The sequence below is a fragment of the Furipterus horrens genome, unplaced genomic scaffold (assembly GCF_987537825.1).
Source record: "Furipterus horrens unplaced genomic scaffold, mFurHor1.1.pri manual_scaffold_4, whole genome shotgun sequence".
NCBI lineage: Eukaryota > Metazoa > Chordata > Mammalia > Chiroptera > Furipteridae > Furipterus > Furipterus horrens.
This window is the reverse complement of record NW_028327174.1, coordinates 201,145,283-201,157,284: the sequence shown is the minus strand read 5'-3', so window position 1 is coordinate 201,157,284 and position 12,002 is coordinate 201,145,283. Positions and strand designations below refer to the sequence as shown.

General features: G+C 57.6%; 1 protein-coding gene across 1 annotated transcript in view; it reads right to left on the bottom strand.

The window, feature by feature from the left end:
• Positions 1–433: 433 nt before the first annotated feature.
• NUP214 (nucleoporin 214) overlaps positions 434–12,002 on the bottom strand; it is a 79,161-nt gene continuing 67,592 nt past the window's right edge. Inside the window, 5 exon segments of the mRNA XM_090274916.1 lie at positions 434–694; positions 1,129–1,153; positions 1,908–2,047; positions 3,738–3,909; positions 8,251–8,403. Of these exon segments, the coding sequence (XP_090131042.1) occupies positions 661–694; positions 1,129–1,153; positions 1,908–2,047; positions 3,738–3,909; positions 8,251–8,403 (524 nt within the window). The 3' untranslated portion in view covers positions 434–660.

The window sequence follows — 12,002 nt, the reverse complement described above, 5'->3', positions numbered from 1 at the left end:
GTCCTCTCAATCCACGGCCACCTCCCCAGAGCAGAAGGAATTAGCTGCAGGACCCAGGACACCGAAGGCCCCCACGAGAAGATGAGCAGCATCTGTTCCAAGGACACAGCCTCCTCGGCCTCGGCGCGCTCTGGTCTGCTTTCCAGGTTTGCCTCGCAGCTACCTGCACCCTGAGGTGCTGCCACCTCTTCTGAAACTCGGCAGATGGCCGCGGGAGTGAGTTTCTCCCCCTCCAGCCAATCACAAGCTGGCCCCCTGAGGGTCCCGAGAGCAACAGCAAGGGGACAGGCCAGCACTCAGCCTCTTCCCTCTGTGAGAGCCTCGGCCTGGGAAACAGGGAGCTGCACCCTGCGCTCGCCTGGGAAGATGCCCGCTGCTGGCCGAGGGACGGCACACAGGCTCCTCAGAGCCACAGAAACGAGGAAACCGCTCCTTGGAGTGACTGGGAAAAACCCACTTCCATTTTGTATGCAAACACACCAGACAATTTAATAGCGGGGCGAGGGGGAACCACCAGGAAACATCTGTCGGTTCTGGTCTTGCTGCTTCTTTCTGGGGGTGTCAGTGGGAATGTCCATGTGAAAGGGCTGCTTTAGGGCTTCTCAGGGAGGAGCTGAGAAGGCAGCTGGTCACAGGAACTGAAAGGAACATGACACCCACTCAGCTTCTCCAGCCACCAAAGCCCTGGACAGACCTGCAAGGAAGTGCCGGGAGAGAGGCAGATCAGCTTCTGGGCTCACGCAGCTGCCTGGGCTCAAACTTCAGGCTCTGAATTTTTATTGTCACGCAATGGCGTGATGATCCAAACCTCAGACCGGCTCGTGGCCTGGCACCCAGTGGAAAGGCACTTCTCGAGCCCGGCCTCCCTCCCAGCCCCTGAGGGCTGGGCGGCAACCCCCTCTCGGGCACGGTCCTGCGGAAGGCTCGGCCTGCCACTGCCTGCCAACCCCCTGCCGAGGTCGGCAAAGCCACAAACCCCAAACCTGCCCCAGAACCCCCAAGCCTCCAGGACAAGCTTCCGCCACAGGAAGGACGTACAAACGGAGCAGACACGAGCAGCCTGACACGCCCACCGAGCACCCATTCTCCCACCGTCCTCACTGAGAGGCGCCACAGGGCAGTACTTACGAGCTAGGCGATCCAAAGCTGAACCCTGGAAGAGATGAAGAGGGCCGAGTCAACACCCACACCCACGAAGGATGAAGGTGGGCCCCAGGTTGACTCTCCCCTCCCTTTGCTCCCTACAGGGCGCCCTCCTGCAGGCCCGGCAGGAGGGAGAGTGGCCTTCAGGTGATGTTAGGGTCCGTCCCTCCTCCCCGCAGGGGCAGGCCGAGGGTCCCTGGGCTGCACAGGCCCGTTTCGTTAGGAAACTGGGTTTTCTGCCTTCCCGCTGACTGGCGTCCTCCTCCGCTGAGGCCGGGGGTGGGGCCCTGGGTGCAGGCCCGCTCTGCGGCTCTGCCTGCACCTTTGCACGAACGCGCCGTCTGCACAGCAGCAGCGACCCTGCGTCTGCGCCATGCCAGCGTGCGGCACCGACGGAAACCAACAGCCTGCCCGCGATCTGCAGAGGCAGAGCACTAAGCAGACGACGGACATCTCGGGGAGCTTCTACGTCTTACTGTTCGTCTGCTGGCTTGGATTTTTAAGCCAAGATCTAGTAAGATGATTATAATTCTGGGTTCTCAAGACCGTGAGAAAAAAGCCCGGTCATTTATTCAGTAAGAAATGGCATAATGTTACAAATCTAACTAAAACCTGACAAAGACGTGTCCTTCAAGCACGCTCTGCTTTGAAGATACCACCCCGAGCACCCCAGGAAAGCACCCCTCATTTCTTTGGTGGGAGGGGTGGGGGCGCTTGCTGAGGAAAGGCAGGAGGGACCTCTGTGAGGGGGGCTGTCCGCCTACCTCCGGTGCCCGATCCAAAGCCAGAGAACCCCCCGCTCTGGGTCCCGAAGCCTGATGTCTGCTGGGACAGCGACCCGAACGTGGGCGCGTTCTGACCGGCGAGGGTCCCGAAGGAGGTGGTGCTGCTGCTGCTCCCGAACCTGGTGCCGGCGAGAAACGGCGAGGTTAGTGCGCCGCCCGCCGCCCGGAAGCCCCGGCCGCACCGGACGTGCCCGTCTGACCAGCAGCCTCTGGGAGGGAGGCGGCCGCCGCCCCGGGAAGCAAAGCACCAGCCTGTGCACGCGTGCGCCCGCCCACGCTCTGAGCGCTGGGCCGCGGGGACTGAGCAGCCCTCCGCCTGCTCCTTCCGTCCCCAAGAACTCTGGAACTTCACCCCGCCTCATGCTTCTGACCTGCCGACAGCCCCGCCCCATTTCTCCGTCTGCTCTCTGGACCGGGATCTGACCCTTTCCACGCTGAGGCGCGGTGTCGTCCACTCCCACCTGGGCCTCCCACGATGGTGGGCGCTCCTCCGATGTCTGCGGGGTCAGAGGCCAGGGGCCCGGACGGGGGACAGTGGGCTTTGTGCAGCTGTCACACTGGCACCCTCCAGCCGGTCCTCGGTGCCCTGTCCCCCGACATGGACCTAATCGGCCTCAGGATTCCGTGGCAGAGCCCCTCGAGGCAGTCAAGGCCACCAGGAAATGCACCTCGAGATTCCCTGTCAACAAAAGCCCTCCAGCAGCCACGGGACTGTGCTGGTGGGCAGGGACTGCGAGGTGTCCTTGAACCCTGCCAGGAACACTGGTACCCGTCAGTCCCAATGCGCCTTGCAAAGCTTTTCTTGACTTGAATTCTTGAGGTTTCCTGGGGGAAACTTCAAAGACCTGTTAAGTCTCCACATAAACCCAAGAAGCAACACAAAGGTTTGCTTGCTTTCCTCGAAACTTGCCCAGCTTCTGCCCCGAGTTCTTTGTGGAGAGGAAAGGGCACGATTAAGAGCATTAGCTGGTTTTCAAGAAGAAGGTGGGTCACCTCACCAAGACTCATCCCAGTCCCAACAACCCCCCAAACCACCCCTCTGCCCCTCATCTTTAGCTTCACGAGTCCTGAGCCAGTGCTGAGGGCAGACGTCCTGTTGCCACCAGACCCCACCCCCGAGCGAGGCGCTCTGAGTCAGGGTCACACGCGTTTTATCGGGACTCCGTGGTGCAGTGAAAGCTATTTCCTCCTCGGGGTTTGGCAACCAGACTGCACTGCTGGGGCCCTTCAGAGCCAGTGCCTCCTGTGGCTTTGTTAAGTGAGGACGGGCACAAGGCTGAAGAGTGGCTTCGAAAGCTGGGCTGTCACTGAGACTCTCACATGTACGGACGCCCGCCTGGGGGACTGTGGCCCGAACACCCTCTCTGGGGGCCTGCAGTGGAGGCGGGGACACGGGAGTGGCTTGTGCAAGGACAGTGGTCTGATGCACAGCCCAAGAGGAAAGACTGGCGAGAACTGTTCCCTCAGGGTCTCCTAGCAGAGGTGACAAGACAGGGCCAGTCTGGGCTGCAAAGGCGCGGCGGCAGGGCCCCTTCTCCTGCAGCCAACCATTTGGCTCCAGCGGGGGAACAGCGGTCTGCCCCCCGGTCCTCTCCACACCAGGGACAGCAACAGGGCTGACGTCCCCTCGGGGACTCGACAGAGTCTGGCCGGAAGAAACGGCCCCCCCCAGGGGGAAGAGGAATCCTGGAGGAACTGGCTTGCTGATCTCGGGGCGTGGGGGGGGTGGGGGGGCGCTCAGCTCAGGGCCAGGAGCAGGGAAGTGCAGAGCCGCCCGCAGCCCGAGCGCGCGGCCGCCCCGGACCTTACCCGAGTCCTCCCGCGCTGGCAGCCGCGGTGCCCTCTCCGAACACTTTGCCTCCCGTCGAGCCCAGAGGGCTTGTAAAGGCTGGGGCTGCCCCGAATGCTGGCATCCCTCCAAACCCAGGGGATCCCCCAAAAGTAGGAGGGCTGCCGAACACTGGAGCAGCACCGAAGCCACCTGAGCAAAACAGAGGCAAACAAACAGAAACAGGGAGGAGGAGGGAGACAGGACGAGAAGACAGTGAGCAGTGAGAAACCAAATCAAAAGAGGAAGGAAAAAAGGGAAAACTGGTTAGAAATCCAAGTACCAAGAACTCTAACAAAGGGCAACCCCCCTATCAGCAAAATAATTAAAACCAAAGCAAACCCAACCACCAAACCGCCCCCTCCAGCTCCAGCAAAGGCCTGAGGCCGGCGCGGGAGAGCGCACCCGGGAACTGTAAGGCTCCCGCGGCCCGTGTTGGTCTGCGAGACCCAGGCCCTCCCAGAGGCGCACTGGACCTGCCAGCTCAGAGTCTTGTCAAATCGCATCGGCACCAAGCACCAGCCCGGTGCATTCCCGGTGCCTCCCGGCCCTGCCGCACTGTTTGGAGATTCCTCACTGTAAAGTCTTTCTCGAAAACTCAATTCCTATCCAGCCTTCAAGGACGACAGACAGACCTCATTTACTGCTTGTCACCACACAGGCAAGGTGTCACGTCACGGAGACGCCCAGGACCAGGCTGGAAGCCCCACGTGCACGTGGCGAGAGCCTGCGGACGGGGCCTCAGCAGACGGGGAGCTGCGTGGGGCTGGCGCCCCGCCAGGTGCCTTTTATTTATTCAGAGCTGATGGCTCTCACATCTCTCCCCAGTCTGTCTTCCTCTCTTTGTCTAGAAGAACCTTTTTTCAAAATGCTTTTTCTCTGCAGTCAGGAACAACAACTCCTCCTCAATAAAATGCACCCCGAGTTCCTTCTCTGTGACGAAACTATGCCCAAATGTGGTAACGCGGCCCATGGGCTGTGCGGAGAGCCAGCAGAGGACACGGCTCCTGCCCGTGCTCACGCGGCCACCGGCCACTGGGGTGGCCACCACACAAGAAGGGTCAGGTGGCCGAGACAGCTGGCTCCGACTGGCCGAGGTGCCTGGTGGGCAGGGAGACGGAGCGTCCTTCCCTGGCTGTCCCTTCTGCTCCTGAGGAGGGTCCCCAAACCCTGAGACACTCTTTAAATTGTTCTAGGCTGTCAGCAGAAACCCTCGGTGAGGGTCTGTTGAACGAAACGGGACAAACAGCCTAAGAAATGTGCTCTAAGGGGGAGAATTTCTTAAAATGAGGACTGGCCTGAGGGCACACACTGCAGGGTGTGCAGACAGCCCGGTGCAAGCAAGGGAGGGTCCTGCCCAAGGGGCCGGACCGTTCTTCTCGCCTCTTTCAGGAAGGGAAACCCACGCAGGGGACCAGTCGGGCCTTCTCGCGAGAAGCGGAAGCCGGTCCCCAGCTTCTGCCCCAGCCCAGGACAGCCCGTCACCCGCCCTTCCTGTCACTGCTGTTTCAGGACTTGCCCGTCTGCCTGGCGACTGCTCGCGGGGCCTGCACAACTGAGAAGCTACTTCTCGCTAAGGCTCATGTTTGGGTTCAACAGTTTGTATTTTAAAACCCTGAGTGAAATTCCAAGCTATGATAATGGGGACTGTTGGGTTACAAATATAACGGGCTGGAAAAAAAGTGCTAAAACCCCCTGCAGCTGAATTATTCACGACTGAGCGCAGATCGGGTTCCCCTTTCTTTCTAGACATGCAGGGCTCTCCAGGGCTGCGTCCGCCCTGCCACTCAGACCTCCTGGTGGAAGGAAGGTGAATGAAAAATGAGAAGTCACAGTGACACAGAAAGTCAAGTGCACGGGGACAGGAGACTAAAACGGTCCACACACACGCGCGTGCACACCAGGCCACAGCCAAGGGAAACAGGGAGAGAAGGCTCATTCTGGCCTCATTTCTGGGGACAGCCACTCGCTCCTGATGCTGGGAGGGGCTCGATTTTATTAGAGGCCATATTTTCATGATTTTCTTCTTCTCCCGAAGGGAAACAAAGGTACTAATAACCAATGATCCTGAAGGAGCCGATTTGCTGAGGGTCCTTCATGTGTCAGATGCTGCAGAACAGTCTGATGAACCCTCCTAGGGAACCTGGGGTCCCTACTCCACAGGCGAGGACACTGAGGCCTGGACACAGGTCACTGGTCCAAGTTCAGCTAGCTGGCACATGGGGGCCTGGCGCTGGACCAAGGGCTAAGGGACACAAAGGACCACCTCTCACCTAACCATCAGGTATTGCCCCTCCTTCCGGCACTGCCACTAACGCGGCCGCTCCAGCAACAGAGCAGGGGTGCGCCCAGGGGCCAGGTGGAAGCAAGGCCACCATTCCTAGTTGTCCCTCCTTTGTCCTCTCCTCCAATAACCTCCAGCATATTATTTCCTAATGCATTTGTCCTGAGGGAGGACGGACACTTCTGGAATTTTTCAAAGACCCATCAAATCGTCAATGAGTCCCTCTTAGAGCAGAATGTGGTAATGTGATGCCTTGGGCTTCTGTGCTGCCTGGGAGGCAGGTGGCTCCCGCACTGAGAGCAGCCGTGCTGACGCTCCAAGCCCCTCTCTGCAGAGGAGCAGCCCCCGCAGAGGGAGGTCGGGACGCGGAGGGACCTTTCACCTGGTCAGTTACTACAGCCGTCCCCCTCTGTATCGAGGTTCACTTATCGTGGCCTCACTGTATCGCGGTTTTTTTTAACATATTTATTTACCGCGGATTTTTCACTATATCGCGGGACTTTGCAGTACTGTGTACGTATGTTGTTAAAGTCACGTAGGTTTCAGAGTGTAGAATATGTTTAAGAACATAAGTGGTGTTTATAAAAGTGTGGAAAAGGTTAATAAGGGACTGGGAACAGTTTATAAGGGTATGGGAAGGGTTTATAAAGCCTTAAAATATATATAAACACTAACATAAATGGAAGATTCCTACTTCATGGATTTTCACCTATTGCGGGGCTGGGTAGGGTGGGGGTGGCTAGAACGTAATACCCGCGGTAAGTGAGGGAGTGCTGTACTTCATTCATCTCACCCATGAAAGGGAGGTACGTTTCTCGAAGATTAAAAAATTAAAAGCATCGGATTCTCAATCAATTGGGACCTGATCCCAGGATAAGGAATAACATATAAGATAAACACACGGGTCAAAGAAAACGTTATCAAGTTCCTTAAGAAAACTGTCTTGATGATTAATGAACTAAAATCTCTTAGTCAAGTAATATTTGCCTTGTTAACAAGGAATGAGAGCTTTTAAATCATTCAGTGCGAGGACGGTTGGGGCCAAAATAAAGCTGCTATGTTCATTTCTCACCCATTTTAAATTCTAGGGAAAAAAAGTATCAAAAACTGGCAACTGCCCTGGCTGGTGTGGCTCAGTGGATTGAGCACCGGCCTGTGAACCAAAGGGTCACCGGTTTGATTCCCAGTCAGGGCACGTGCCCGGGTTGCGGGCCAGGTCCCCAGGTGGTGGCACAGGAGGGCAACCACAATTGCTGTTTCTCTCCCTCTTTCTAAAAATAACTAAAAAAAAAGAAAGAAAGAAAGAAATGAAGAAACTGGCCACCAAAGACTAACAAGCCAAGTCCCAGGTCTGAGGAAAGGTGCCCAGGGCACTTGGAAACCGCAGCACTGTGGGCTCTGAGCAGTGGATCCCAGATGCACATTTGGGACGGTCCTGAGTCGGAGCCCCCTGTGCCTCTGGCCCACAGGTAGGACCCTCCCTCTGGCACTTGCAGAACTCGGTCTCCTGCACACCGAGGGGGGGAGGAGTGTCCCGCCGCTCACCCAGGGAGAGCCTGCCTGAAAGAACCACTTTCTCAGCAAACATCCCCTCTCTGCCCCCTGCCTTTAAAGAACACCAACCATTTCACACAACTGTCCAAGCAACAGGGACAGGAAGGCAGGCCTCCTGCGGGCCTCGGAGACAGAAGCAGGACAGAGGCAGACGACAGAAATGAAGGATGTTTTTGTGTCTAAACATACAATGTGTTTTGAGAATTTTAATACCAAATGTAAAACAGGATTATAAAAAGTCACAGTTCATAAATGTTTACTCTACAAGCCAGGCAGGGATAAAAAGCAGTGCTGGCAGTGTTCTTTATTCTTGATGACCCGGGTGTATTCCGACTGTGAAAGCCAACTGAACCGCAGACTTAGGAAGCGTGACTGTTTGGGTACTGTGTATGTACGTGTGTATCTAATGTACTTACGTTCATTATAGTCGATTAAAAGCAAAAGAGAAGTTTGGGAAAGAAGGCAAAACGACAGACATAAGAAATTAAATAACCTGTCCTGCATGTTCCCTTACTGTGGGTGCTCTGCCTTTGCTGAGGATTTGCAACGTTCCCTTCCTTGAGAAGGCTCTCAGCTCCCTTCAGGGCTGCGTTCTGCGCGTTCTGTGCTTTGTAACATGTCTCAGGAGACCTAGGAGCTGGCAAGGACACTGGTACCTGTTTTATTTGGCGCAGAAAACCCGAAGCCTTGAGAAGCCACACTCCCTCCTCCGGAGCTGAAAGTGCCAGCGGGTTTCTGCTCTCCGAACGATGAACTGGCAAAGCCACCGAATGTCTTGGCCCCACTGTTTCCGAATAGGTTAGAGGCATCTGAGGAGACGAGAGACACATGTGAGGGCGATCACAGGGAGAAAGCGTCCTTGGCTCCTTCTCAGGACAGAGAAGGAAGAACCCTGAGCTGGGGACTCAGGAGAGGAGAGCGAGTGACAAGGGTGTCCAGGGCTCAAGCGCGTGGAAGAGAAACGGACACCTTCTCTGACGTGCACGCACCCGAGGTCCAGGACGAAGATTTCCTGACACAGCTCTACAGTCACAAGTAAGGGGCAGCAGTGGGTCCCCGCAAGGCGCTCTGGTGCAGACGCCACCTGCACGGCCACAGGTGTGAGGCCTATCCACCACCACGGACCAGTGGGGCGGCTTCCCTCCACATGACGTCGTCAGAAGAGGGAGGCCAGCCCTGGCTGGGGTGGCTCAGTGGGCTGAGCGCCGGCCTGAGAACCAAAGGGTCGCCGGTTCGATTCCCGGTCGGGGCACAAGCCTGGGTTGTGGGCCAGGTCCCCAGTTGGGGGCGCACGAGAGGCAACCACACAGTGATGTTTCCCTCCCGCTCTTGCTCCCTCCCTTCCCCTCTCTCTAAAAATAAAAAAAAAATAAGATCTTTTAAAAAAACAAAAAATATAACTATAGTCTAATTGTTAAAAAAGAAAAAAAGAGAGAGGTTGTTCTCATCTGTCTCCTCATAAAGACCACATTCAAGTTTTGTCAAACCCAAGAGAATAAAGCTAGAGCGGATGCAAAGCGAGCCGATACCGGCCCCCAGCGCGCCGCGCCGGCAGCCACGGTTGGCACGCTGGCTTCGGCCTGGCCTGCTCGGGGGGCGCAGGCAGGCAGGACCGTGGGGCTCTGGCCTCCAGCCCACAGGAGCCAGGCTCGTTCTGAGAAAGGGAGACAGGCCAGCAAGACTTCCGGTCTGACTCCTTCTTTCTAAGAAGTTCAGTGAAGCTCCCGACCTTTCCCAGGCGGACCCACGGGTGGGTCGATCCCTCACATACCACTGAACCCGCTCCAACAATGGAAGGAGACGCACTCCTAGAGCCGAGACGGGGGACAAGCACTTGTTGTGCCCTTGCCCTGCGTGGACAGTGCGCCTGCAGGGGGTCGACGCCTGGAGGCGGACGCGCAGCTAGCAGGCTGGCGTCACGAGCTCCGGCGGGCAAGGGGGGCGACACCACGCCAGGCAAGGGGCACAGGCATGTGCCCGAGGCCCGGCCGCCCCGCAGGTGCTCACGGGGAAGGCGGAGGGAGGGCAGCGTGGAGGGGCCGCTCCCTCTCGAGTCAAGCTGTCTGAGGGGGCGTCGGCCCTCCGCTACCCTGTCAACGCCGAGGCCACCCCCAGCTCTGCTGCGGATCCCATGCGTGGGAGATGCGCCTGCTAATACTTCAGTGGCAGCGTCCGAGCCGCATCCCGGAAGTGAGCACCTTACCTCGGGGACACACCTACCAAGAACTCCCAGGCACCGACGACGCGGAGCCGTGGACCGCCACGCGGTCACCCGCTCTCTGAAAGCACTGCTGCCCGTGGCCCTCACGCGGGTCCCTAGGGTCGTTTCCCCCGGGGGAGCCCCCTCTGGCTTCTTCAACCTCACAGACACGTTTTTCAGGCCCCTGGACGGACAGAAACGTGCGAGGAGGGTTCCACCCAGCGACCTCAGACCACACCGAGGCGGTGGTAGGTCCTTACAGGTGACAATTCACAGTGGCGCCGAGTTTTAAATGAGCCCCGGGGTTCACAGTGTATCTTGGCACTGTCTCTGGGGACGACAAAAGGAACCTCACTAAGTGCGCGCCTCTGTACACGGCACGCCGGAGCTCACGGGTGTCCTTCTCCACCCTTGCTTGGTCCCAGACACCCCTCAGGGCTGAGGAGCGTGGCCCCGGGGCCGGTCCGCCTGCGCTAACGGGACTGCCAGGTGCTCGGTGTGCTCTCAGACAGGCGTCAGCAAGGGGGACTGCGTGGTGCACGAGGGACGCGCACGGGGCCGTCACACACGCACACCTGGCAGGGGTGACATCTCACTGCGAAGCCGGCAACATCTCAGGCAGCAACATGGTGGGGCAGAGCTCTGGAAACACCCCGACGGAACTCTGGCCACGCCACTTACCGGCTGTTACCTCCCTAAGTCCACAGCCCCTCTCTGTCCTTACTGATAACGTGGGGACAGACACACTGAAAACCACAGTTGCAGGAAATGGTCGGACCTCCTACACTGAGCACACGGCACACAGTAGGTGATCAACAGAGCTGAGCACAGAACAGAACACAGGGCTGCAGGATTCCAGACGGGAAGAAGCCACTGTGGACCCAAGAGGCCCTGAGGCCACACTGCACAAAGGGCCTTACATTCACCTGTAGGAGGAGCAGGTCAGATGGGTTGTGTGCGGGGAGCAGTGTGCACCCCGCCCCGCCCTGAGTCAAAGTCAGAAAGTGTTAGTGTTTCTACCCTCACCTGAGGATATGTTTATTGATGGGGGGAGGAGGAGAGGGGGGGAGGGGGAGAGAAGGGGGGAGGGGGAGAGGGAGAGAGAGAAATTGACTGGCTGCCTCCCATACACGCCCCCACTGGGAATCACACACACAACCTCCCTGGTATACAGGACGACGCTCCAACCAGCTGGGCCACCCAGCCAGGGCCAGAAAAGAAGTTGGGGGCCAGCTCACAAAGGGCCCTGAATTTCAGCCTAGGGAGCTGGATTTTATGCTACATCAGTGGGAAGCTGCCTAAGGGTTTTGAGTAGGGACAGTGGCAAAACACAGCAGTCTCAAGCCACTCCCTTTGGTATGGCCCTCCGGACCGCAGTGGGGGAGTCTGGAGGCCACTATAACCCAGATGATGATGGGCACCCCCAGCCCCCAGAGTGACAGGAAAGAGCAGAAAAGGGAAGGGACTGAGAGGCAGGAAGATGGCCTGGAAAGCCCATCCCCATGGTCTGGGGAAGAAGGGGACTTGCAAGTACCGCAGGCTACAGAGGCTGTCCCTGGTGATGGGCGGACAGCACTCAGCCCTGTGGCCAGGACAATGCCCTCCCCAGGTGCCCTCTAGCTCCTTCTCCTCCACTGTCCCTTCCTTTTATCCTGTACTTGGTCCTCAGGGCTACGGAGGCTCCTGTCCCTCTCTCCATCAAATTATACATTTAGTTTTCAAAAACAAGAAAAGGTCAAGTCCTTCCTGTACGCTTCCGAATGCACCTAACTTCCCTGAGGCACAAACGTAAACTGCTGCGTAACAACTGCCGGCGCCTAGGGGATGAGGACCAGCAGGTATCTGGTATCAAGAATAGATGTGTTTATTTTAAACCGGAATGAAATTATCCGACCAGTGACCAGGCTGGGGGGTGGAGAGCATGGTCCAGCTTTTACGGCATGAATAAATACGCCCTGGGGCCCCTGAACACGGAGCTGGGCACAGATGCGCACTGCAGGCTCTCGTGGGCAGCTCCGGCCACCAATGAGAGAAGGCGATTCTCTGACAGGTGAGAGCCGGGGCTTCAGGGATGAGCCAGCCAGAAGGAAAGGGATTTTCACAAGGACAGGCCAGGCCTGAGCTTTAACAGAACAGTACCTCAGTCTCACGGCGATAACCGACCCTGGGGTGAGCCCGCAGTTGTAACTGGCATGTGACCAAGTGCCT